The 26,195-nt window shown below is 55.2% G+C and overlaps 9 protein-coding genes across 9 annotated transcripts; 4 read left to right on the forward strand and 5 right to left on the reverse strand.

Annotated features, from left to right (window-relative positions):
- Nucleotides 1-164: 164 nt before the first annotated feature.
- On the reverse strand, nt 165-2,724 carry N656DRAFT_712759 (uncharacterized protein; the record flags this gene model as incomplete). Its single annotated transcript, XM_064811847.1, has 6 exons — nt 165-1,141; nt 1,209-1,424; nt 1,480-1,552; nt 1,612-2,388; nt 2,450-2,610; nt 2,682-2,724. 6 exons carry the CDS (start codon nt 2,722-2,724, stop codon nt 165-167), a joined length of 2,247 nt encoding a protein of 748 aa, XP_064668557.1.
- Nucleotides 2,725-4,237: 1,513 nt separating this feature from the next.
- Nucleotides 4,238-7,290, reverse strand: N656DRAFT_799699 (uncharacterized protein; the record flags this gene model as incomplete). The annotated part of the gene is made up of 3 exons (XM_064817904.1): nt 4,238-6,856; nt 6,918-7,016; nt 7,078-7,290. 3 exons carry the CDS (start codon nt 7,288-7,290, stop codon nt 4,238-4,240), a joined length of 2,931 nt encoding a protein of 976 aa, XP_064668558.1.
- A 2,190-nt stretch (nt 7,291-9,480) lies between these two features.
- On the reverse strand, nt 9,481-14,686 carry N656DRAFT_735092 (uncharacterized protein; the record flags this gene model as incomplete). Its single annotated transcript, XM_064812709.1, has 2 exons — nt 9,481-13,981; nt 14,034-14,686. The coding sequence occupies 2 exons, from the start codon at nt 14,684-14,686 to the stop codon at nt 9,745-9,747; spliced, it is 4,890 nt and encodes a 1,629-aa protein (XP_064668559.1). The 3' UTR covers nt 9,481-9,744.
- A 1,050-nt stretch (nt 14,687-15,736) lies between these two features.
- On the forward strand, nt 15,737-16,957 carry N656DRAFT_799701 (putative mitochondrial 2-oxodicarboxylate carrier protein; the record flags this gene model as incomplete). Its single annotated transcript, XM_064817905.1, has 6 exons — nt 15,737-15,785; nt 15,858-15,871; nt 15,943-15,953; nt 16,014-16,043; nt 16,100-16,183; nt 16,246-16,957. The coding sequence occupies 6 exons, from the start codon at nt 15,737-15,739 to the stop codon at nt 16,955-16,957; spliced, it is 900 nt and encodes a 299-aa protein (XP_064668560.1).
- Nucleotides 16,958-17,141: 184 nt separating this feature from the next.
- Nucleotides 17,142-17,897, forward strand: N656DRAFT_189435 (uncharacterized protein). The gene has a single exon (XM_064808821.1). The coding sequence runs from the start codon at nt 17,325-17,327 to the stop codon at nt 17,793-17,795; it is 471 nt and encodes a 156-aa protein (XP_064668561.1). The 5' UTR covers nt 17,142-17,324; the 3' UTR covers nt 17,796-17,897.
- Nucleotides 17,898-18,099: 202 nt separating this feature from the next.
- On the forward strand, nt 18,100-20,986 carry N656DRAFT_799702 (uncharacterized protein; the record flags this gene model as incomplete). The annotated part of the gene is made up of 5 exons (XM_064817906.1): nt 18,100-18,363; nt 18,416-18,483; nt 18,534-18,998; nt 19,079-19,159; nt 19,210-20,986. 5 exons carry the CDS (start codon nt 18,100-18,102, stop codon nt 20,984-20,986), a joined length of 2,655 nt encoding a protein of 884 aa, XP_064668562.1.
- Nucleotides 20,987-21,479: 493 nt separating this feature from the next.
- Nucleotides 21,480-22,980, reverse strand: N656DRAFT_769888 (Bud-site selection protein; the record flags this gene model as incomplete). Its single annotated transcript, XM_064813735.1, has 2 exons — nt 21,480-22,721; nt 22,789-22,980. The coding sequence occupies 2 exons, from the start codon at nt 22,978-22,980 to the stop codon at nt 21,480-21,482; spliced, it is 1,434 nt and encodes a 477-aa protein (XP_064668563.1).
- A 572-nt stretch (nt 22,981-23,552) lies between these two features.
- Nucleotides 23,553-24,149, forward strand: N656DRAFT_712803 (EF-hand; the record flags this gene model as incomplete). Its single annotated transcript, XM_064811849.1, has 2 exons — nt 23,553-23,648; nt 23,709-24,149. The coding sequence occupies 2 exons, from the start codon at nt 23,553-23,555 to the stop codon at nt 24,147-24,149; spliced, it is 537 nt and encodes a 178-aa protein (XP_064668564.1).
- Nucleotides 24,150-24,646: 497 nt separating this feature from the next.
- Nucleotides 24,647-25,808, reverse strand: N656DRAFT_781315 (uncharacterized protein). Its single transcript, XM_064815557.1, has 3 exons — nt 25,488-25,808; nt 25,341-25,401; nt 24,647-25,289 (listed from the first exon to the last, which is right to left on the reverse strand). Exons 1-3 carry the CDS (start codon nt 25,538-25,540, stop codon nt 24,834-24,836), a joined length of 570 nt encoding a protein of 189 aa, XP_064668565.1. The 5' UTR covers nt 25,541-25,808; the 3' UTR covers nt 24,647-24,833.
- Nucleotides 25,809-26,195: the final 387 nt, after the last annotated feature.

Consider the following 26,195-nt stretch of genomic DNA (forward strand, 5'->3'; position numbering starts at 1 on the left):
CGCAGAACTAAACGAATCCTCGAAACCTCAGCCCACCTCGCGAAAACTGTGATCAGAAAGTCAAATCAACCGCCCTTCGCAGAACCGTAAAGCCTACAGTCCCTATAACCCCATATTAAAACAACGGAGGGCAGGCAGACGGGCAGGGGGTTAGCAAGCCCATCCTAATAAGCAGCAGCGCGATAATACCCCTCAGCAGCCGTGGGTGCCGCAGGCGGGGCGTTCGGCGGCGCCTGGCCATGGCCATGGTCTCCTCCTCTCCCATACCCAGCACCACTAGGCCCAGGCACAGGCCCAGGCGGCACATAAGCCTTATACTGTGGCTCGCCTGCGCGACTGGGAAGCGACTGGCGCGCGTCATAGGCGGGTCCGCTGGGCTGCAGCGGGGGCGGGGAGAGCGGGCCGGTCGGGGGTCTGGACAGGGACGGCGATGACGAGGGCGGCGGGGCGGGACCGTCGGCGGCGGCTGCTGCTGGGCCGGTATTCTCATACCCTGGGTACGCACCACTCTGCTGTTGGGGAACCCCGGCGGCGGCGTGGTAGGCTGAATACTGGCCGTGTCCATGCCCCTGTCCTCCGGGCTGCTGCTGCTGCTGCTGTTGCCTGTTGTGGTGGTCTAATACGGGACCTGGACCTGGGAACATCGAGGTAGGGTGTGGCGGAGGAGGTGCGGAACCTATCGGGGCTGTGGCGCTGGTTTTTGGGCTGGCGGCGGTGTAGGGGTCTTCGGCAGCGGTATTGTAAATGGAGGAAGAGTACGGGCCGGCCGGATTGGCGTTTCCGGGCGCGATGGGCGAATCGTAGACTGATGTCGAGAGTTCTTGGGGACCGCTGCCGTATGTGCTTTGCGGACGGGCCGATCCTTGGGCGGGCTGGTAGGATGCGTACTGGTTTGTAGGAGGCGGCGACGCGGATGTCTGGAGTGGAGTTGGCTGCTTCCCACCCGAAGGGTGCCGCTGCTCTTGAGGACGCTGAGCGTATTGCTGTTGCTGAGGCTGCTGCTGTGACGTTTGAGCTACAGGCTGGCTGGGTTGCGATGGAATCTCGGCACCGGCAAAGTAAACGGGAGCAGACGGGGCAGCCGGAGGGCCAGGACGCTGGAAATTAGGGGGTGGGGAGGAAGGTGGATATTGTGATGCTTCTACCATAATCTACAATCAGCGATGCTCTGTCGCCCTTCTACTCACCAAACTCGGCCAATGGCGTACCTTGAGCGGGCGCTGGCGTGTAGAACCTCTGCGGATCTTGGGGCTGCGGCGGCGCACCATAACCTTGGCCTGGGGGTGGGTACCCCTGAGGCACCTGCGGCCGCATGGCGTATTGATGATAGGTTGGCGCAGGCGGATGCGACATGGACGACTCTAACAGCGCCTCATAGTCTCTCCTGGCCTTGATGAACTTTTCGTTCAGCTGAGTGAAATCGTCTGCAGGGAGTGTCAGCACAAATCTGACATCTGGTCTCGCAATCTTGATACATACCCTTCTTCTGCGAGTATTTCTCAATCAACTTGATCAGCTTCGGCCGAATTGCCAATGTCTGGTGGTAGAGTTTCTGGCAAAAAGTCAGCAACCAATACAGCAGGACATGGGAGACGGAAACGCGGGGCGTACCGAGATCTCCTCATTGTCCTCCTCCCTCGGCGCAGTGTTGCTCGTACTGAGTAGCGTCAACAGCTTCTCGACGTTCTTGATCTCGGCAAACACTTCGGCCTCCATATGAGCTTCTCGTTGTAGCTCTTCGGGGGTAGGATCGGTCAATTTCTCGACATAGTTAAGCGGAAATATTCCGGTCTTGCCCTTGAGCGACCCCCGCCACCAGTCCTTGTAGACACTCTCCAGGACCGCAATGACATCGCCCTTCTTGAACTCGAGCTCGCCCGGCTCCGACGGGACGAAGTCGTACAAGGCCCTGACGCGCGAAACAGTGGCGGCGGTAGTACCGGATGGCACGGGCAGGATGGGCGTTGCCTGCTGCTGGCCTTGAGTTCCAGCACCTGCGGGTCCGCCGGACTGTGACGGCCCCGCTGCCATTTCGACAGGCTTCCTCTTCCGCTCCTCCTCCTGCAAGCTCAGCTTAAGCGCCATCTGTAGTTCCTCCTCCTCCTTCTGGCGATCTAGCTCGGTGAGCCTGTTCTTTTGCGGTGCGCTGGGCGGTTCCAGGGTTGGGTTGCTCTGCTTGAGGCGATAGTAAGCGTCATACATGATGCCGAGATCCGGATCCGATTTGAACATGTCGGACCACTCCTTCATTCGCTCTAGAATCTTGGCCTTGACTTGAGTGTGCGTATTGCGGTCGTTGGCGAGCTTGAGTAAGGCATCGGTGAAGGCGCGGCTAGACAGCTCGCGGTGCATTGACTTGCCGCAGTTCTGGGAGAGCGCATTTGCAACCTAGGGAGAGTGTTGGTAAGACAGGCTTGTGATCTGACCTACGGCGCGGACAGCAGCTTACCTCGAGCGTATAGAGCTGGACGTTGGCGTTGCGGTGCGCCAAGCGCTTGATCAAGCTCTGGACGGCATCCTTGGCCCCGTTCGGGTCGCCGGCTACCCGGTCGCAGACCTCCATGATGGCGGCCCAGTCCTCCGACGTGAGGTTTTCGTCGGTGGCCTTATCTAGAGCGTGGTGATACTGATGTCAGCTGCTTTGTTGCAACCTGTGCGACATGTCGCTTTGATGAACGTACTGATAGCCTCATCGTAGGGCCCGGCCGCGGCCGCTCGAAACATGGTGACAGCTGAAGTATATGCTGGTTCTGTCAAAGACAAGTAGCTCAGCAGTGGCAGAAGAAACCTTGTGCCGTTTGTGGTACTTTCGTGACGCAGTGTATTTCTCGGTATCCAACGGCGCCGTCGTCCCTGTCTCGGTCTTGCTCGCTTTCACAGCTTAGTTAGTGTGCCGATTTCGAAAGGCCAAGCGCAAAGATCGCAAAGACTGATGCAGCCCGTTGGGTGATAGAAGCGGAAGTTTCAGTGAATGATGCTGCGCACGCAGCAAGGCAGGCGGCTGGAGTGTTAACGGAGTAGGTTCGAGAAAGAAGATGGCAAGCGGGCGGTGCCACGCGGTTGGTTGCATCTCACGTTAACGTTAACGAGGTTCCTATGACGGTGCTCGGGCGGGGCAGGCAGCTTCCAAGCCGATTCGCCCCACATCCATGCGAAGGCAGGCCAAACTTTTGAGCTCATCCCCTGTCCTTGCCCCTTCTCCCTTGTCAAAAACCCTGCAGTTGCAGCCACAGTCGCCAACAAAACCCTCGTGAACCGCGATTCCACTCTGGAAAAAGAAGCTTGGCATTCAGACAACACTGGCCTCAATTGCGTACGCGATTGCGCAGCCACACCAGGCATTTTGACAATTTAACCTACCCTTCGCGTGTAGTGTTCTGTGTACACTGATGATGCGTAAGCGACTGAGCCGTTTAGAAAAACTCGTGTTTGAAGCCCAAGGCACAGTCTGGGCGGACTTTTGCTCTTGAGTCCCGTCCAACTCCTCAATTACACGGCCACATCGACTCCCCTATCTGCAGATAGCATGCAAACACCATGGTGATTCGCCTGATATGCTCACCTCAAGCTCGCTACTCCATAGACAGCTCACTGCTTATGGGAAACCCCAAGCTGGATGGAATATTTCATTTAACTTAGTGAAATTAAGATCATAATGCTATCTCGCCCAGAAGTTACAACAATAACGCCACTATCCGTGTACATACTATTGCCTGTTCCATATACTCTCATATAGCAGGCGCTCATCTCCCCTTGACCTTCTAGATGCAGTACATACATCAGCTAAGCTCAACCACAGCTCTCGGAGCTGCGCTTATCTCATTCTGATTTGCTCTTCGCGCCCTCCACCACTCAGCATATACGGACCCGACAACCGTAGGTCTGTTTGTAAGTACGGATAGGTACTAACGCATTCGATCTTGTCCGAACCCGGAGACCGTCCCAATGCTACACCTAGGCAAGCAACCCTTCAGTTCCCAGTTCCCAACAGCCTCTCTCCGTCTCTCCGGACCAGGCTATACTGGGCCACCTCGAACAATGCGGCTAGCCATAGCCAAACGCGAAAAGGAAAGGGAAAGACGGAACCAGGACGAACCCGCAACCCCAACCTAGCCAAGCCAAACACCTCCCCAATCCAAAACCAGCCTTTATATTCAGGAAACCCCATGTAAAATTGCAACGCCGGAGCCAAGCCAGAGGAAGAGAAATCAACTATGCCGAAACGAACACAAGCCCATCACCATCCCTTCCTCAGCACGCCCCTCGGCTCAAACTTGTCTCCCTGCTCTCCCTGCCCCTGGTTCTGCCTGGATCCTTCCTCCAAGCTCCTCCTGGAATCCCGCTCCAACTCGCTCATAGCGAAAAGGAGCGGCTCCTCATCTGCGCCTTCCACGCTCCCTCCATAAACGCCCGTTCGTCCTGCATGGGACCCAAACGAACCCGGCCGGCGGAACGAGCTGCGTACCGAAGGGTATCTCCGGCCCACCATGCCCCTACTGCTCGTGCTTGCACCCGTATCCCCGGTGTTCCTCTGCTGCTCCCCTGCTCCAGTCAACCCAGACCCGATCCTGGCACCGCTCCCAGCACCGCCACCGCCAGAAGTATTCCCGCCATCGTTATCACCATCATCATCGCCATCGCCATTACCGCCAGGAGCATCCGGGCGGGCAGAACTGCGACCACCTCTCCCTTGCAGGTCCAGATCTAAATCCGCATCCCGCTTGTGCTGGTGCTGATACGCCAGAAGGGCGCTCAAAGTAGGAACCTCACGGTCACCGGCAGAGGCAGCCTCCACACTGGCACTGCGCTGCGGCTGGCTGGCATACGAATCATCAACCTCCCCCGCCAGCGAACGATGTACCGAGCTAGCTCTTCTGTTGGTGGTCATGCCGGCGCCGGCATGAAGTAAGCGTGGCGATAAAGGTAGCGGTATATCAATGGCCGTCGTCCCTCCCGTGGCGCCGCCCTGCTGAGTCGTCATGGGAGTCTCATCGTCATCTTCCGCTTCTTCCTCTGTGGCTACAATCTCAGGGTTGTTGCTCTGATGGTGGTGGGGATGCTGCTGATGACCGCCTGGGGCCTGGTAGTCGATGATAGAATTTTCGCTCAGCCGGGACGGGATGGCGGGGGTGTGCGGTGTGTGGGGTGATAAGGGTTTGCCTGGTGAGGAAGCGACCGACACGGATGCGGGGTTTACCATGCTCGGAACGTTGGTCAATTGCCGGCTTGACGAGCTTGACGAGCGTTGGAGCTGCATGGACGAGGTCATGGAGTCGGTGAGGGCGTTGTTAGACTCGCGCATGAGCTGAAATCTGGATAGCTGTGCGGCTGTTCTCTTAGAGGCCGAAGTCTCCCCCTTCTTGTTCGGCTCAAAGCTTTTGAGCGTTTTCCGGCTGTCAAGAGCCTTGAGGAATTCTGAGATATTGTCGTCGTCTGTTACAAAGGATCCAGAGCTTGCCACTCCTCCAGCTTCAGCCAGTAACCCGGAGCCTGGCTGAGCTGAAGAGGACAGGCTCTGCTTGCCGCTGCTCGCCTGGTCGTCGTCGCCTTTACTCTGGCCCCCGAACGACGGCCGCCCTCTGCGATGCGTAAAGCTGCTGCTGTAACGGCCAGTTGGCTTTGGCGACCCTGTAACGGTTGGTATATCCTGGGGCGCAGTTGCCGTGCCGGGGCCGCGCAAGGATGCCGCCATCCCTGCTGTGAGTGAGGAGCGATTTCCGGGGCGGGAGAGCGCGCTTAGCGCCGAGGGCCGGGTAAGTGATTGAGGGGATGCGGGCGCCTCCAAGTCCGGAATCCTTGGGGATCCGGAGAGCGAGCCCGCCTTGAAGGGCTGGAATGAAACCGATGGACGCCTGTTGGCGGTCTCGTAGGTTCGTAATGTGGGTCGAGCTGGCGGCCGGATTGGCAACGAATGCGGCGGTTCGGGCTGCTCCATGCTTGTCGACGTTGAAGCTGAGGGCGAGCTCGTGTCTGAACCAATAGGGCGAACTGCTCTCAAAGCAGTGATGGGGCTGGTACCCAGTGCACCGGGCCCGTGAAACGTGGATAAACTACCGTACGTCTGCTGAGGTTCCTGAGCCCCTCGGTTCTGGCGGTGTGACGGCAATGAGCCCGGTTCTGCGTACGAGTCTGACCGACCGTGGCCGTGTTCCCTCCTCGGCGGTATTGACGGTTTGAAAAAGTTCTCGTCGACCCCCATGAAGCGCGAACTAAGCAGCGACTCTGAGTCATCGACCCGGAAATTGCAGTCGTTGCGGTACATTACCGAGGCGTAGAAGCGGCCGACGGGCACCTCCAAATCTGTGAAGACATATTCGGTAACCGCATCTCTTCCGTCATGCAGGGGCTGCCGCAAGGGGTCATAAGTAGTGTATTCCAATTCAGAGCTTAGCACGCGGCATTTGACTTCCAATGCTGGATGGACACCCTTTGCCAATGCCTGCTGCGAATACTTCCAGCATGGCATGATGCGTGTCGTTACAAAGAGCGACCGGAAGAAGACAATGCTCCTCTTATAGATGGTGGGAAGCGAAGGACCGAATTCGTCCCGGCCAAGGTTCGGAAGACACTTGAGTTCGACCCTCCATCGCTCCAGAATGATCTCGGTGTTGCGTTTCTGGGACTGCCGTCTCCTGGGACTGTCGTCACTCGACTCGGACGAGTTCAGGGCTTCTAGCACATCCCACCGCTTACCATTTTCATCGAGTATCACGAGAGTCTGACTAGTGGAAAGGGCCGAAGCATCAATATAAGTCTCAATGATCATGGGCGGGGGGCGGTTCTCGAAACTGCCAGACGTCTTGTAGACTCGGAGTTCGTCCCGGAAGTCATCAATGTCGTCAGTGTCGATAGAAAACTGCAAGACGGCGTTAGAGTTGCGCCTCTGTAGCACCATACCTTACACGACATTTGCTTACCCATTTGTTTGTTTTCTTCCCATCCCCCCTCTTCCCGCCAGCGGGGGGTAGGTTAAGGCGTGATTGTAGGATAAGTACTGCAGCTTTGTAATAAAAATTCTGGAAGACAACCATTAGCCCAAGTGCCTTGGGGAGTATGAATCAAGAGAGCCTGGCGCACCTGGATAATCTGGTCCAACTTCTTGATGGATTCACGACTCGGACCGGTGCCAGCAGCGTCATAGCCGTCCGATCCGCCGGGCGCCCCATCTTCAGCCGCTGTTTCTAGTCCGGCGCGGCCTCGGTCTCTCTGATTGTTCGTTCGTGCGGGGTTGGTCTGGGGAGAGGATGCGGGGGAGGAGACCCGGGGCGGGTGACGGGATTGTTGATGCATCGCTGCGGCTCGGGATGGGGAATTGGGGTGAGGCGATACAGGATCACATCGGTACTGGCCGGCGCAACAAGGGGAATGCCAACGACTTGCTAGACTTGATGTGTGAGTCTCTCAAGATGGAGACGCCAAGGCCAACGGTGGATGGTTTGACGCACGTCTGGTAGATGACGGCGCCGCACAGAGCAGTTCAGATGCTTCGCTCAGGCGGGAGGGTTCTGTCGAGCAGCGTGGATCTCCGGGGCCATAATTATCGCTCGGAATGGCAGCCGTCTGATAAATGGAGGAGGTGAAAGAATAGGGGGAGGGGATGAAAATGTGGGCGGACCGGCACCACAGGCAGCCTCTATGGGATCAGAATGGATAAGAAGTTGCAGAAAGGGAAGCGTCAAGCTCTGTGAAGTTAGTTGGCGGTGACAAGGCAGACGACGAACGTCGGTTCCGGGGAACCTAGGAAGGCTCGCAGCTACCTTGCCGACGCGCTGGGGTAATGACGGGCCCTCACTGGTCGGTAGCTCGCCTCCCGTCCAGGGGCCTCCACGAGTATCTTGCAGGGCAGTGGATTCTAGGTGAACGGATGCTGCCTTGAGCCAAAGTCAGGCGTCCTGTCACTCTCTGCCTGAAATACCCAGTATGTATTCACCTCGACGAGGTACATCAACAGAGAGTGATACAAATTCAACCCATTTCTTGCGTCTTTGAGGGAGGGTTTAGTTGGGAAATGGTGCGGGAGCGATGTCGGAAACCGGTCCCTCTTTTGAAAGGAAGCATCCGGGAATCGAAGATAAGGCTAACGATATCACTGTGCTAAGGAGGTCACGCTCAGCGGCTCAGGAACTGTATCCGTAGGTACTGCACAGTACTGAGGTGACAGTAATGTGACAGCATGTTGGTTATGTAAGCAAAACCCGTGCGCAAGGGACAGGGGTGCAAGCATGCACCTGCAGCTGCCTCAGTTCTAACCTGAAGTGGGGATTAACGAGGCTGGCAAACGGCTTGTCAAGTGCCGCCAGCAGCTGGGCTTCAAAGGTTTGGCTTTGATGTGTTTGTTCGAAACAACCGTTCGCCTCGTGATCTTTGAGCGATCTTCCGTCATCGAGTCATGGGCATCGACCCGGCGCCTCTCGCCAGGGGTAAATGATGCAATAGTTCCACTCGACCGATGCGAGTGAAGAAGCGTCAGACAATGGATGGCTTAAACTGCGCAACTTGCTTCGTGGTCTCTCGCCAGCGAGGGTTAGCGCAGGTTTGGTTGCTGTGCAGCGCAAATCTGCCTGCGGAATTGCCCCTAGGATAGGCACAGCAAAGCCTCGACTCGAGTGTTCGTACAGCCCACTTCAGCAACCACCCAGAAGCCCAGCGTTGAGTGGCTGGAGAGCAGCAGCCGACGAGTCACTTTCACTCATTCGACTCCAGCCTCTTCTCGAATTGCGCAGTGTCGATGCAGTGCTAAAGCGCGTCTAATCGCCGTTGCCTAGCCGCGGGAAGTCGTTCCAAGCGTCCAGAGCTCGGATTGGACTGCCAAGTTCACGTATCCCTCTGTCTTTTGGGAGGTTAGTTCATGACATTGACCGTGACTCAGAATGCCGTGGCCCATCTTCGGGATGTTGCATACACAGTACTGTACACACAGAAATGCCGTGCCTTATCCGTCAACTGGCACTGAATCCCGAGGAGCTGTCACAGTTACAATTGCAGCAGCTCAAGAGATAAGCTTGTGGTTGGCTGGATAATTGGCGTCTGGTCAGATCGGGCAATCCGCAGCTTGGAGATCGGGTGAAAGCCTAAGGTAACCAACCGTAATGCCGAATTTATGGTACGGTGTAGGACTCAAAGGTAAGATGGAGGTTAAAAGGAGAAGCAGAGAGAGAGTCAAGACATAAAAAGGGGGCTGATCTAAAATAGCAGCCCAAGACGAGACAAGTTGAGGGCACGATCAGCTACATAGCTTGTTGTTCAATTGCTACGATTCTCGATCCAAAGTGCGGAGCGACACGTGGAATCGACCTATCTGTCTGAGAGCACAAGATCGGTTTATTTACACGAGCTAACTAATGTTGACTGGCAGGAGTTTGTGGCAGCCAATGCCCGACGTAACACATAGCCCAACGGTATACAACACCATGTGGCCGCCTCCCAGCCTGCCACATGCCTCAGGACTTAAGATTCAACTCGAGACAATCGTTAAATTCTCTTCAATTAATGCAATTGCTCTGTTGTTGCCGTGAGGCGAGACCTAAAATTCATGCATGCAAACCAATTTATGCAGGGCAGTAGGCAGACAAAAGCCAGCCAGCCAGCCATCCATCCATCCATCCATATGTCCTCTAGACCCCAAGTCCCTTAGTAAGGAGGAGCAGACTATCCTGATAAATACATTAACTACATAAGCTGTACAGAGTCGATAACCACCCGAACTGCACATCCATGCGTACAATATACCCGCTTCCGCTCTCTTTAACCTTTAACAACAGCATTTACAGGCTCGCGCCTCAGCCCTCCACCAACACTGCTGCCACCGCCCCCTCTTCCCGCCTTCTCCTCCTTCCCTTTCCCCTTCCCTCCTCTGGACCCGGATCCCGACAGGGCGGCTGCATTTCCACTCCCGTTTCCATCCTCTCCACTGCTCCTCCCCTTGCCAGCACCTCCGCTACTCCCACCTCTAGCCCCAGGGCCGCCCTTCCCACCCCTCTGCCCGCCTCTCCTCCCACCGCGACCACCCCCACCACGACCACCGCCGCCACCCGCGCCTCCGTTACCATTGCTTCCCTGCTGGTTCCGCCTTAGGTTCTCCTCCCTCCTCCTCTCCTCCTCTTGCATCCTCCGACTCTCGGCATCCCACCACTCCTGGAAAGCCTGCTCCTGCTGGATCTCCTGCAGCGATCGCTTGGCCACCGCCTCCTTGACAATCTGCTTGTCGCGCGTCTGCTGGCCCATGATATCCTCCATGGTCAGGCCCAGCTGCACCTCGGCCTTTGGCTGCGGTGGCAGGTAGATTTTCGAGTGGGGGATGAGCGTCGCAGACGTACCAGCAGAAGCAGTAGCAGCTGGCGGGAGAGCAAAAGGCCGGGAGGAGGAGGTGTTGCCGGTGTAACTGTTGTTGGCTGGTTTCGTAGCAGGGGTCGACGACGGGCCGCCACTTGGCGTGCGCTGCCCTGAAAAACGGGTATCTGGGGATGCCGTACGTCTGTGGACTGGGATTGCGGGCGATGCTGATGGTGATGCTGATGCAGCTGCGTCAGGGGTCAGCAGACCCTTGGCCGGACCGGGATTCAGGAGCGTAGATGATGTTGTGCTTTTCACGGCCGGCACGGGTTTCCAAGGGGAAGAAGCCGGCGTATCGCTGGACGACCGTTCCCAGGCATTTTTGGGCGGGTTGGACTTGGCCGTGGCCAGAGCTGCCTGAGCTGCCTGCGCTGCTTGTTGTTGTCGTTTCTTTTCCTTCTGCGACATCTTCGGCTGGATTGACTTAGGTGTCGTCTCTTTCGCCTTTTGGGCTGCTAAACCAGCCGACAGTGCGGATTGGCTACTCGTTTCCAATTGAATAATGTCACGGAGGTCCAGCTTGGAGGTCGGCGTCAGCGCTTCTCCCCATGGCTTTCCTGGTCTTAGGGGCGTCGGTGCTGCTGTCTGCAAGGTGCCAGACGGGCTTGAGCTGGTTTGGGGTGGTGACTGCAGGCCTATGTGCATGATTTTGCCTGAACCTTTCCAGGAACTTCCCAATGGGGGTAGGTGATCCAGTTCAGACGCCCCTCTCCCACTTTTCCGAGCTTGGAGCGAGGGGCTGTTGGCCAACGAGATATCCTCCTCGTCCATATGGAACATCAGATCTCCATGCGACTCTCTGGGCCGAAGACAAGGACTTGCCAGTTCATTTTGCTCAGCCTTCGACGCCTTCCTGGTCCTATCGGGCGTGGGAGTGACGGGACTGGCATCGTCAAGGCTGCCATATCTCATCCTCGTCGAAGATGAAAGCTTCTTTTCCTCTTCTCGATGCGCTTTGTACGCCATTTCCTTCACTCTGATTTGCCGCTCCTCGTCAATCTCTCCGGCCAGCTCAGGGTTATTTTCATGCAGCAACAACTCAATCCGACCACTCCTGACAAATGGGGATTGCGCAGCATGGTTGGCTCGCACAACCTTGTCTAGTTCAAGAAGCAGAGCCTGATCAAGTTCGTCCAACAGATGATTCTCAAGCATCGTCTCAAGCTGCAGGCAGATGTATTCCAGCCCCGCCTTCTTGAACTCTGTCACTGCGCATGGACTGATGGCATTTAGGAGGTCTGCAATGTTGCGAATGTTCGCAAACCTGCCCATCACCTGCTGGCAGATTTGTGACAGACGATCCAGCATTAGGTAGTCGGCAATGGACATGACTTCCATCACCAGGTCAAGGAAACCATCCAATGACTCGCACACGGCAGGATCAAACATCTCTGGGCCGGAATCGCTGTAGAGGTACTGAAGGGCGTATTTGAAAGCCTCGGGTTCCATGTGGTTCATGTCGATTTTTATTTTGTCTGGTAAGCCGCGGCTGGCACCTTGTTCTGCCCGGCGCCCGGCGAGCCACATTCCTCCGGAGCGACCGTGATAGAGCCCTTGAAACCAAGGACATCGTCTACAAACAAACGCGCTGTGAACGGGGACATCAGCGCCATCGAGTTCTAGCACGACATCCGTGTCTCCGAAAAAGCGTGAATCTTTAATGGCACGTCGGAAATCCTGGTCCATGCACTTCTTGGCCTCCACCTGGAGCCGTGCAGCCGCCTCGAGATTGCTAATATCGAGACGAGTGGCAAGCCTCATGACCTCCAAGCGGATCTGCCGGTATCTGTATGCCAGTGGCGGTACTAGGCCGGTGAAATTCCACACGGGTATCACCCTATCCTCGTACGCAAACAGCACTAGATTGAGCAGTGAGACAACGTCTAAGCCCTGGAAGCAAAGTATTGCCTTGCCGTCAGCGTCACTAATTTCGAAAAGGTGGTTTGCGAATGATCCGGCTTTGCGGAATTGCGCAAGGGCGCCCCGCAGGACGGGGCTTCGGGCGGAGAGCAGCCAACCATGGACGGGTATCCTGATATCGGGCGAGGAAGACGTGCAGACGGCTGCATCCAGCGGTTCGTTCCGATACGACCAAGACTTAAAGAACTGTAGCAGGTCCTCTTCGAGATCTGGAGACTTTAGCACCTCATAGGCCACGGGACCCAGGCGGTTCCCGAGATTGTTGTTCTCCCAGAAGGCGAGGGTTTCATGCTTCTGGTTCCCCGGCTTGGACGCCTGAAATCCTCTCATGGGATTCAATGGTGCCACGTCTTCCCAGATAGACTGACCCGCAATCGCCAGTTGTTTTTTCATTACGTCCGAGTCTTTTCGGACGGCGGCAAAGGCACCATAGGCCGAGGCACGAACTGTGACGGCGTTTGTTATATATGGCACCCGCTGAAATTTGAAGTCCTTGCGCTTGGATTCCGATGGCCACGGAGAGGCATCTTTGGCCTTCGCTCGCTTTATCCTCCGCCACACCGCCCCAGATGCCGTGCTGATAATGACGGACCCATGCTCACCTACGCCAACTGAGCGGACCCCATCTTTCCTAGCGTTCCAGATGCACTGTGGTTGCGTCACAGCACCTTTAATCTTGGAAGGATTTGTCGTAGACGTGGCTGGCTGAGTGGCCTCGGCTTTGTGATCGAGGGTCATTGTGAATAGATCGCCACGCTTTGTGAGGGCTGCGATTGTCTCCCCGCCGGATGTGATGTGATGGATCTGACTCCGTGCCGGATCATAGCGGGTTGACAATTTAATGTTGTCGCCCAGATCAAGCGTTGCTAGTGGAAATTTGACGATGTGATAGCCGTATGCAGTAAAGACACAAACAGTGTGGTTTTGGAGCAGAATTGTTGTGGCTTTGTCGATGGCCGTCACCATGACAATTGGAGACGAGAACAATGAAGCAGCAACTCTTCGAGGCGTGTGTTGGAACTCGAGGGATCTAGAGTCGGCGTCCATCAGGGCAAGTTGGCCGATATTCTTGCCCCAGCAATACAGCGACGTGCCGGTGTGCGCAACCGAGTGAATCGAAGAGGCGGCAATCCCAATGATCGTCTCCTTCTTCAGAGGGCCAAACACCTGACGCGGTACGGTGCTGATCGGGTCTTCATCCTTCTTGGCTGGCTCTGGAAGAGCATAGCCCAACTGAGACTGGGCATTATTACCCCAAGTCCACAGTGCGCCACTATCGTCGATGGCCATGGAATGATTCTGGCCGAGGGCAACCTGCACGACCTTTCTGTCGGCAAATGGCCCTTGCACAGGGGTATAAGTAAAGCGTGTGTTTTCATCTCCAAGGCCAAGTCGTCCTCCTCGGCCGATGCCGCAGATATACAAGTTCGACACAGGGTCTGTCGTCAGCACGGCACTATGTAGCTTGGACAAGACTACATCCTGAATCACCAGGGGGCGATTCAGGACTAATGTCGGGATTTTCTTGATGTCTTGAGAAGCAGGCCCGTCTTCGCCGCTCGCTTGGAGATACTCGAGGTGGAATCTCTGTAGCAAGTGATCCGGGCGCCTCAGATACACGCGTTCCGGGAACTGGCGGTCATCCTCGTCGCCAAAGCCTAGTGACAGGTTCCTGTTGCTGCCAAATGCGTATAGATCCTCGCCAGAGCCGATGGTGTCCTCAATTTTCCTGCCCTGGCATCAGATCGCGACGGGCATAGATGGAAAGCAACCAAACTCACAGAGCCTTATCGAGAAGCACATCTGCTTCGTCACTATCAGAATCATCGTCCGATTTTTCACAATCGGTCAATTTCTTCAGACTGCGCTCGCCAATAGTCGAGTGATACAAATCGAACGGGCTGTTCCCCTCATGGTCCTTCGTCTTGATGAGCTGCCCGACCCGATGCAGCGAGGCTGTGTGTCCCGTGAGATCCTTGCGTTCCTTCTCGAGGAGAAGCCTGGCGATGGATATATTCCCGGCGTATAGCGCTCGATGAAGGGCATTCCAGCCGCTCTCCGGGTCTTGGACGTAGATGTCGATGGCTGGGTGTTCCAACAGGGCTTCCACAAACGAAATGGCATTCTCAGCCGTCGATGACGCTGCGCGCAGCAGAACGGTAAGACCGACATGGTCGCGGCTGTTTATCTCGTTTCGTCCGAGACCTCCGTGTCCATGGCGCGCGCTTGCGGGGTTTGGGCCAAAGCCCGGGACCTTGCGCGACTTTGTCGCTGCGCGAGGCGACGTAGCGTAGACGGAATTTCCACCTCCTCCCGTGGTCGTCAAGTTCGAACTTCGACTGCCATTCTGGGAGCCGAATCCGGCGGGAGCGAGAAGGCGTCGAAATTTGTCGACATCGTCTTCCCAGTAATATTTCCACAGGAGGTGAGTCATGTGTTGGAAGATTGTCGCGGGACGTGTCTCGAATGCTTCGAATGCACCTCGCTGTGGTCTCGATGGATCACGGCCTGTTTAAAGGTGCAATGGGAAGCAGGACGAAGACTTCCCCGCGAAAAACGCTCGACAAATTTCCTGGCGCCGTGTGGTAGATAGCAATATGTGCGAATTTACTGTGAAGTGGCAATTTCGGTACAAGGGCACGGCTTTTTCGGAAGGCTAAGGGGGATTCGATTCTCGAAATTGAGGGCACCGTACTATATTAGGAGCGTTCTACCGTGTCAATGAGTTGTTGAGCTTCTAGTAAGGGATATATCGAGCGACGGCGTCTCTGGAAGTGGTTTGCGGGGAGAGGGGAGGACCCAAAAGGGGCTTTGGTGACGATCTGTCTGTTAGATATGTTCCTCGATCGTGAATCATGTGCGCAGAGGTCATCAAGAGAGCCCCGCGTTCCTGATCTGGGCTCTGGTCGAGTCAGCCAATCGCGTGGCGCCTTCTATGCTCATGCTCCAAGCTCTCGCAGATAACAGTTCGGCGCGAGATCACTGCTGCGTTGGTTGACGGATATGCAAGGAAGCACCGAAAAGAGCTATCCGAGTCGAGCGCAACTGCCTTTTTCCCTGATGTATGTATTGCATGTACATGTTGGACAGTTGAGAGAGAAACACCCTACGGTTCGATCTCAAGGTACCCAGGTACGAAGTCGCTTCGTTATGCGTTCTTGATAACGGCCCGTGCTGTGCAGCCAATGCAGATCCATGACAGGGGGCCAGAGCTCTCCGATGTCGTCTCCCCGCGGGCCCATCTGCGCCAATGTGGGGGACCATCTGCAGCAATCGCAGGAACCGAATGTCTGGTGCGGCTGCGATCTGCCGAGTTCGGTTGACAACGGCTCTTTTTTGTTTTTTTCCCTCTCCCTACCGTCGCTATCTCACCGTCCGCCGCTGCGATTGCCATAGATTATCTTGCGCAACAGTTTTGCGCTTGACGTGGCATTTAGTATATTTCCACGACTTTCCGGTCCTAGGTTACCGCAAGCATCACGAGATGGCGTCAGAAAAAGCACCTCTGCCATTCGGCTATACCTTCATGGCCGGTGAGCTGATTCCGGATGATCCGCCAAGGCAGGCCAGAAAACCGTCAGACGGCTAACCACGATTCCAAACAGGCGCCATTGCTGGCGTTTCCGAAGCACGTGGACCCCCTGACCGCCATGCTAGCCAATTGACTTGCTAACGCTGGGGCTGCCTTAGATCTTGGTCATGTAAGGCAGGCAGACTGGTTGTAGTCGCGTGCGTCTCGGAAGCTGACCATGCTGCACTAGGTACCCCCTGGACGTCGTCAAGACAAGAGTGTGAGGAGTGCCACCACCCCATCCATCTCGGTAGCACTCGACTAATGACCGAGAAGACAACTCCAGACTGGCAAGGGCGCCGGGACTGATGCCTATACTGGCATGCTAGACTGCTTCCAGAAGATTATCCGCAATGAAGGGTATGCGTTCTCTTGGCTGGTTCCCGGAGTTGTAAGCGGCCGAGAGATTGACCGTTCGCCAGCTTTTCGAGACTCTACCGTGGCATCACGGCCCCAATCCTTATGGAAGCGCCCAAGCGTGCGACCAAGTTTGCTGCCAACGACAAGTGGGGCAAGTTCTATCGGGAACTGTTCGGTCAACAGAAAATGACGCAGTCGCTATCAGTCCTGACAGGAGCCTCGGCCGGCGCAACTGAGGCTTTTGTCGTGGTGCCGTTCGAGCTTGTCAAGATTCGCCTGCAGGACAAGGCATCGGCCGGCAAATACAACGGCATGGTGGATGTCGTCCTCAAAACTGTGCGCAACGAGGGTATTCTGGCTATGTATACCGGTCTGGAATCAACATTATGGCGTCACGTTCTCTGGAACGCCGGCTATTTCGGCTGCATCTTCCAGGTCCGCCAGTTGCTGCCCAAGGCCGAGACCAAGAAGGGCCAGACAGCCAACGATATCCTTGCCGGCACTGTCGGCGGCACCGTCGGTACCATCCTCAACACGCCTATGGATGTCGTCAAGTCTCGCATTCAGAACACCGTCAAGGTTGCGGGTCAAACACCCAAGTACAACTGGGCGTGGCCCGCTGTGGCCACAGTTGCCAAAGAAGAAGGATTTGGTGCTCTCTACAAGGGCTTCCTGCCCAAAGTGTTGAGACTGGGACCTGGCGGCGGCATTCTGCTTGTTGTCTACACCGGCGTGATGGACTTCTTCCGCAAGATGAGGGACGGCGACGCTTAGATGGAGGAGAGATACCCCAAGAGGCCAATGTCGTTAGCGGTTGGTATAGACGGCGCGGACGGAAACATACAAAGCGATCTAGAGTCCTCAGCCCATTCGGTCAACTTTTTGCTCGAGCCCCCGTACGCGTGACTTCTTCGAGCGGAGGATCATGGACCAGCCTAAGAGGAGTTGTCGTCCGGCCCATATCTACCTCGAGGGCAAGGGGCTATCCCCGTTACTGTTCCATATCGCCAGAGTGTTGCGTCTCCTCTTGCTCCTTCTTCTTCTTGACCAACCAGATACACACGGAACTCCTGGCTTGTACCTTCCTTCTTCTTCTAGATGATGGCCGTTTACGCCGCTTCTTGTTCCTCCATCCTCTGTTATGACCACACAACTCATCCTTGCCAAAACCACTGCCCAACCGTACTCTTCCACTTTCCAAGGATGTTCGCCTTTCAAAAACACGCCTCTTCCATCACACGCTCCCACTCAGATTCAAGAACCTCTACACTTCCTACCACATCAATCGATTCTGTTGACCTCCCACACTCAATTACTCTCATTGCTCGGGCAAATCCTTCGATCTAGATCTCGAGCTCGAAGCACTCCCAGACACCGGGACTCCGCGCCCGCTTCAAGATTTAAACACCACACCCACTGCGTCATCTTGCCTATTGGCGATAAGGAAGGTCCTTCTTCAAGCAGTGTCGCCCGCTCGCCAGTGAGCAGCGTCTCAAAAACGAGAAGCAAAGTCGCTCCTCGCTCCTTCTCTCTGTTCCGGCTGGCTGCTGAGACACCATCTCCGACCTCCAAGGCTCGGTATTTCTTACTTCAAATCTTGATAACTGGGTAACAGGCCTGCGAATTGCCTGGGCACCTAAACCCATTGAAAACCTAACTCTAGGCACTCACTCCAGTTCAAATGCCTACACTTGGCTCTACACCACGCCATATCCCAAATCTTGAAGGAAGCCGCAACTCACGCTAGGGGTAAGATAGAGCTTTCAATCTCCTTTGAAAGCCCTTGAACCGCACCAATGTTCTATCAATACCTTTGATATGTATCATACTTACTAACTCTCTACTCAAGTTGGCGATGCGAAACAGCTTCTCACAGAAAGCAGTGGCTTCATTATCATTATCAGACCATTTAAACAATGAGTTGTAACGACGCGCCAGCAGGTCGTGACGCTCCGGCGGGTCCCGTGGCCGGCCATGGACTCGATCACCCGTCGGCGCAGGACAATGAAAACGCCAGGGCCCTAATTGGCCGGCTAAACAATGATATCCAAACACTTACCGCAGAGAATGAGAGGCTTGCGACCGATAAGCGGAGACTGGTCCTTGAAAACACCAGACTTCACGCCGACAACGATAGGCTCCGGAGGAGGCTCCAAGGAGGCGCGAAAAACACACAACGTGTATGGTACACTCGCACGTGAAACCCAAAGAGATGGCTAATTAGGCGTATAGACATGGCCTGATGTTCTCCGAGACCATCTCTTGGGCAATGGCGGGAAGACTTATGAAGAAGTCTACAAGTGGGTGGCGACCCGGTCCGCATCGAACTTCAGCTAACCCCTAGAAATAGGCTCTCTGCTAAGGAAGAGAATATGAGTGCCAGAATCCAGTGGTCTCATCCAGCTACCAAATTTGTGCCGCCTCAAAATGATGGCTTGGCTCAAGGGGATGGCTCGGATATTGGCCCTGCAGTTCCTGCGATGCTTGGGCTAGACCACGGCGACCAGGGAGCAAAATTCTTCCCCTTTGAGAAGCTGCCGTGGCAGATTCAGGGTAGGATCCTCAAACTTATCCTCTACAAAAAGGGCCAGCTTATCCACTGCATTTCGAGACTCGACCCCTTTATCAAGCCCAGGTCCTTTCCTAGCATTGAGGAGTCAGGCGATCGTCGCAGCGGTCTCAAGGGCCGCTTCTTTTGGCGCAAACGAGACTGCAACATTACCCACGATGGGGTCGACCCCGGCCAGGTGCTCAGCATACTTGCCGTAAACAAACGTCTTTGCTTTTTGGGAACGCATATCTTCTACGGTTTGAAGTGAGTCGTCAAGATAAAAGCCGTTCTTAGGCTTCCACGGAAGCATTAGAGAGGCATGAGATGACTGATTTTGTTTGTAGTACGTTTGCATTTAGCAGCCTGGGAGAACTTGGCCGCTTCTTACAGGGGTCTGGGCCGGCAAGGGTTGCCCGTATCCAGCAGTAGGTTCTCCATTGCACTTCCGAAGATGACATCTCTAATGTCTCCATAGCATCGAGTTGTTTTGGACAGGCAACCAGTACTTGACCGCCCCGCCGGCCGAAGATACCGGGCGTCGTCGGAACGGGAAGAATGAAATACCCGAACAAAACCAGCGCGCCGGCGTCCCATTCTCCCGTCGGACACACCCCCTGACGTGGTTCACTGAGGTAGCTAATCTCAGGACATTAGTCGTGCATATCAACGAGACGGGCCGCGACTATGTACGCCGAGGATATGAGAATTCCAAAATGAAAGTTTTCATGACCAACGCGACTGCAGGCCAGCCCAACCAGCGTATGACGTGGTCCCTTCGCTGTGTCCAGGGAATGGATTACATCTACGAGCTGCGGGGCATGGATTGGGTCCGATTCTACGATTTTAACGAGGCCCTCCAGGCCGGTGAAGATGGCCGCAAGCCAATTCGCGACTGGTCATTTGCCGAGGATATCACGAACGCTACTACACTGGCCAAAGTTCCAAAGCTGAAGGAAAGAGCGCAGCTGGGAAATCTTGAACCGCTGTTTCCAAGCCGGAACGGGGGACAAGGGCAGGACTGGCACCCAAGCGTTGAAGATTGGATGCTGGTCAAATCAATCTACAACAGCAGCAACTGCTCGTACGATGACCTGCGCCTCCGGCAGCTCGACGAGGCCCTGAAGTATGAGAGCAGCTTGCCTAGCTCAAGCTCCGAGCCTAGCTCGAGCTCCGATTTGGACTCAGGCCCGGCCTCAGACTCGGAAGCAGACAGCCGTCATGCTTTCTGCTCCAACGATCTCGCTTCCCGTGTTTCCGTTCAGCCGTCCTCCTATTACACTTCGCTTTCCGACAACGAGGCCAATGACTCCGACAACGGGGCTGATGACCCTGACAACGAGGCTAATGAATCCGACAACAAGGCTGATAACCCTGACAACGAGGCTGATGACTCCTCGTCAAAGAGCGACAGTGAGTCCTCTCTCTTCGTCTCCAACGCTGAGAACGTCTCCATCGATGAGAACGACAACAACAACGACGACGACGGCGACAACAACGAAAACGCCAGTCCACAGCACATAGCCACTCCCCCGGCCACCAGTGCAAACGCTAATGATAACCTTCGCGCCAGACGCGAATCCACGGTCACCGGCGTCCTCCCCGTCGCTTCGAGAAGACGCATACGCGAGTCGACCACCGCCAGCGGGGGTCTGTTTGTGTCACCTGGCCCACTGCCGGCCGCTGCAGAAGACGATCCCAGCGTTGAGGAACTGCTACAGACCGCCCTCGAGGGGTATTCCTCGGACGATTCAAGCTCAAGCTGGGGATTCAACAAGACCGATCGTCCAGCTGGGGAAGACCCTGAGGATGATGATGATGCCGACGCTGACGATGAGATGGACCTTGACGGGGAGGATGATAATGATGACAATGATGACAAAATTGGAGAGGGTGATAATGAAGAAGCCGGGGAGGAAATTATTGCTAATGATGGGGCGATTGGTGGTAAGGGCGGCATTGACAACAACGGCCTGGGCCACAACAGTCCGGATAACATCAGCTCAGACAACAGCACCTTGGGTTTGTCCGGTCTCGGGGGCCTGAACTTAAGCTCTAGCCCCGGGCATGATGTAATTGCAGTACCGGGGCTTGGCGGTAATGCGATCACTGCAGCGGAAGACCTAACTGGGGAAGAGGCGGATGACGAGACGGAGGTGGTGGGTGGTGGTAACGGGAAGCGGAGGAAGCGAAGTGGTGTTGCCGCCGCCTCGAGAGAGTCCTCGCCGGATGGAAAGCGAGTTCGCCTGGATTGATGGCCGCGCAGTTGCCAATTGCTGAGGATTTGCCTTTTCAGAGTTTTCAGGGGTTTCAGGCTTTTGAGGGGATCTTGGGGATTTCAGTCATTTTTCTGCTTCGTTTCTTGTTTCCTATTTTCACCTCCTCATTTCCCCCCATCGTCTCTTTCTTCTATCAACAGTGCTACCAGATCTACCAGGAGAAGGGATCGGATGATATGCTTCTGATGGGCCGTTTGGTCCCGAGGCCTTGCCGTCTGATGGCGCCGGTCTTCATATTGGAGAGGTTATTTCGTTTCATAATGCCTCAGATAGGGATGGTTATCAATACCGCTGGGTTGAGACTAACAACTCTGATCCCAACATTTGAGAACAGTTGCACGCAGTTTGTTCCCATTGATGGATGAATCCTAGAATAGGGGACATGACTGCCGGATCACCGCTATAGTGGATTGCTAGTGGCATCCATTCATATACAGAAACCGCTGCATTACTATATTCAGTGCCCACGTTAGTCGAAGGTGATCTTCTTGCCTTGAAACGGAGCTGTAAGCTTCTCCTTGGCCATCCGCTTTGCTTCCCAGCTGGGATGAAGTGGACCACTGTCATCCCTCGTTCTCTTTGGGGGATCCTTCTTTGGAGGCGCTTGTGCGGGCTCGGGCCCCTTCGATTTTTCAAGCAAGGGGTTGCGGATGCCTCGCTTCCACGGTTTTGCATCCCCATCCACCGCACCTCGCTTAGGATCCCACCCTGCATCGCGGCCCTGGCTGGCTTGCTTTTGCAGGTGTTTGGCCTTGTCCTTGTACTTTTTCTCCCAGATGGCTTGTCTTGCCCTCTGACCCCGGCGGTTTTTGCGGGGTCTAATGTCGTCAATATCTTCTGCTGACTCGGAACCAGAGATGTAGCCTCCCATGAGCGTGGGCAGGAAGGTAGAGTCCCCAGGTATGGTTTTGGCGCCCCTTTTCGAGGTTGCAGCTTTCTTTGGCGGCGGCGAGCGATCTATGGAGGACGCTGAGCTCTCATCATCAGAGACATCCACGCTCTCGTCGTCGCTAGGCGACTGTTTTTGATTGCTTTGATCCGAGTCGCTGAAGCCCTCAAATTCGTTCTCTTCATCGGTCCCATCTTCGTCCTCGGCATCGCTTTCATCCCCTTCTTCGTCGGTAGTTATTTCCATCGGATCGAGCTCCGTTTTGGCAGCTGTGGACCTTCTTGTCCGACCCTTCTGGAGCACTTCCTCCTCTTCCTCGTCATCTTCAGTGTCAGATGCCAGACCGAGCAGTGCATCCAGTTGGGAAATCGCCTTTTCCTCCTCTTCATTTTCCTCCTCACCTTCCCCCGCCTTGGCGCTTTCACTCCCTTTCCTCTTCTTCTTCTCCTTCAACTTTCCTTCCTCCGGGCTGCGGTCCTTCGTACTCCCTTTGTCGCCCTCCGCGTGATTACTGCTTTCTTGAGGCCTATCATCGCCCTCACTTTTCTTCTTTCCCTTAATTTTCTCCTTCTTTTCCGGTACCGCCACGCCGATAGCCTTACACACGGCCTCGACAGCACTTTCGACCACACTCTTCACCTCTTTCCGATTATACAGCGCGCTCGTGACATTGTGCAATGCCGCCTTCTCCTCGTCCGTCAGCTGCGGTTTGGGAATTCCTGCCTTAATCTCCTCCGGCAATTTATCCGACTCGGCGATTGACTTGATGCGAAGAAGGGAGGAGCAAAGGTGGGCGTGGGCGGCTTGCTGCAGATCGAGAGACTGGTGCAGATCAGTCGACAAATGCCCATGAAGCGAAGTGTAGCGAGCAATTGGGCCAGTGACCAACCTTGAGAACGACAATTTCCTTTTCTATCCTGGCCTTTTTGTCAGGCGTGGCCTTTGCATCGCGCAAACGTTTGGACTGCCGCTGCCGCTCAAAGCCTCGGACCTTTTTCAAGGCTCGGTACAGGTCGATGCGGAAGCGGGAGAAGACTTTCTCTACTGGCACATCGTCTTCGCCGCGTTTTCGTTTGGGCATGATGGGCAAATGCAAGCTGGGAGTTGCTCTATGTCTCGTTACGGAAAGTTTTGTTATCGTCAGTTCTCGATCAGTTCATTGGAGCTTTCGCCTCAACTTTTGATGGTTTCTGAAGAGATGAAGCCCCGCTAGCTGGAAATTTATGTGGGTCTTGAAGCTCTGCGGGCTGTGGGACCCACTCATCTGCTGCGCTAGCCAATAATGTCAGCCTGAACGCATGCCAGGCGCGTGGAGTCGCGTAAGTTAAAGTGGACAACGATCAACGCGCTGGGCCCTTTGTCCAACGTCGGGAATTTTGGACCTTGCAATGTGAGGCGGATGATGGAACCTGAACAACAGTACAACATACCATAGCCAGCCCTCTAGACGGCCAGCAGCACAACGCGATATAGCTCCATACTCGATCATTTTGCTGCGCTTTCCCTCTGCGAATAACTCCCTGAGCTGCGACACTGTTAGGACCAGATCTTTGTTTTGGTTTGCCTGCGCTCTTCGCATTTGATCCTTTGTCGCTGTGACGGCCAAGAGCCTTTGCGAATGCCGCTTTGCGCGCCGCGACACAACTATACACAATGGCATCTGGGGCTCGTGCAGTACAATACTCAATTCCGCCACGAGAAGACTTCAACAAGCTCTCCGACGAACAGAAGACACGCATCGGCGAGGCGGTGAGTGCATCCGGCGTCGCAAAGTTGACAGTTCGCCCATCTGATTCCGGTGCCTTGCAGTTTGATCTCTTCGACGCCAACAAGGACGGTCTCTTATCATACGAGGAGTTTCGCTTCGTCCTCCGAGCGCTGGGCTTTGAGCTGCCCAAGGCGCAAACGTACGACCTGCTGATCCGCCACGGTCAGAAGCCGGCCAACTGGCAACACGACCAGGACTGTCCACCCGTTTACCGTCTGTTTAATCTCCCGACGACGCAGGCCATTACCGGCACATTAATCCGTCAGCGAGACCCAAAAGAAGAGCTTAGGCGCGCATTCAGGTTGTTCGACATCGACGGCAAGGGCCTGATCACACAAGAGGATTTGAGGAGGGTTAGCAAGCAGGTGGGGAATAATCTTCCCGATGCCGATATCGTGGCCATGATCGAGGAGTTCGATTCGCAAGGGAAAGGGGGGGTAGACGAGGACGAATTCTTAAGGTTGATGATGTCTAAAAAGTAATGTTGTGTATCCATTGATGGTAGGCTTTGATACCCTGACGTGGAGGTTGTGTTGCTGGACTGTTTGGAATAGCCACTGTTGACCGGCGGACTTCGGGGGAAGGTATATATAACGGCAGGTTGAATTGCAGGTTACGATAATATGCGCCATGAATCTCGGGGTAGTCTTGAACACCAGAGACCGTGGGCGCCGCGTCATGCCTCATCCCTCTTGACGCAAATAATCCAGTTCACCCTCCCGATCGGCCACATAAACGTTTCTTTGCCACTCTTCATCTCCCACTTGGCAATCTCATCCTCGCCGCCCTCAGCGCCGCAAGATCGCAGCAACTCCTTCACCTCTTCGGGGGTCCGTGTCCTCAAACACGACATCCAACCGTCAAACACCAACACCGCCGGCAGGATGGGCACCACGTAGGTAAAGAACAGCGCCAACGGCGCGCCCCAAAGGATGGCATAGTACGGCGCCATGATCAGGGTCCCGATTCCAAACAGACAGCAGGTCACAAACCCGGCCAGACTCCGATCCTGCAGCTCGAAGATTCTATGCGTGTCCCACAGTGTCCCCCGGTTTCAGTCAGCACTTAAATACCTAAACCCGCCTAGCATTCCATCACCGCAAAACGACCGGAACACAGACACGAACAAGAACACGGGACAAGACTGGGTGCTGGCGGTGGTGGACTCACCCAAACCCGTGACTCCCCTCCACAGTATCCCTCAGAATCCGCCGTGCCAGGGCATCGTCAAAGTGGTGAAAGGCCAGGTTGAACAGGCGGAACACCTTCTTCTTCCCCTGGCGGGTGTACCGCGCCGTCAGGTCCCGGGGCGCGCGCGACGCGTCGACCGACTCGCGCACATACGACAGGTTGGGACTCTGCGTGGCGGCCTGCGACCAGAGTTCCACGTGCGGGTGCAGGTCGGTCAGGACAAACTGGACGGGCTCTGGTAGTTCTATATTCTCCCGCTGTTGGTCAATATTGACGTGCCTCTCGATGGATGGCGTTGGCCCCCCGCCGCCGGCGCAGAAATCTATAAAGACGTAATCATGGATATTGGTTTCGGTTCTGTTGTCCCCTAGGTGGGTCGTCAGGAGCCCCGCGACGAGGCTGGCTGGGGAACTGCTTTGCAGGATGGGCACCTGTGACTGGAGTTAGGGGCTGGAGGGCAAGGCATATGATATTGGCTGTACATGAGTGGTCCAGGCTGCGGTGAGGGCGGCTTGGAAATAGGCTCGCAGAAAATTGGGAAACCTGGGGGGTGTGGCAGTATATTAGACTACCTCAGCTCAAGATGCGAAAGACAGCTGAAGCTGCGGGATAAACATTGGCGGACTTGCCAGGGAAAGTCGGCTATTTCAAAGACGTGCATCCGAGGGACAAGCGGCGCCATTGTGATCTGTTAAGGGGGACCTGAAGGGTGATGGATAACTGAGAGATCTGTTCGTTTGTTCATCAATTGAAGGCGTTTCTTGCTGTGCACCAACTTAGAGCACTGAGAGAGAAGTATGTATTTGGCGGGAAGTCAGCGTTGCACGGCAACTGTGATTGTGCGAATGTCTGATAACGGTAATGCTGCTGACCGTTCTATGGTACTGTGCACACCTGATCCCGTTCAGGAAGGATGACGTTGGTACGTGTAGAACAGATCTCTGGAAATTGTTGTATTGATTAGCACAACCGTTATGACGGCATCCCGCGTTTGGTGCCCGGGATCTTGGGACAACTGCGGAAGTTACGAAGTACACAGTGTGGAACTGGTACCTGTTCAGCCAGCGTCAGTAAATACAGTTCTACTGTAGTTGTACAGTACATCCATACATGCATTCACAGAATGGGACCTAAGGCTAGTAGAAGAGTATGTAACTGCTTCAATGGGAAAGCTACCTACTCGTGGAAGTGTTGAACGATACCTCATATAAGTCTGGAACCGAATTGCTGGATCGGCTCGTAGTCAATGGGCTGCCTCACTTCTTTACCTGTACGTATGTATGTAGGTACAGTACCGTATAGTACATGACTGAGAAGCCTGGAACGACCCGAATCAT

The sequence above is a fragment of the Canariomyces notabilis genome (assembly GCF_033297395.1).
Source record: "Canariomyces notabilis strain CBS 508.74 unplaced genomic scaffold N656scaffold_17, whole genome shotgun sequence".
Lineage (NCBI taxonomy): Eukaryota > Fungi > Ascomycota > Sordariomycetes > Sordariales > Chaetomiaceae > Canariomyces > Canariomyces notabilis.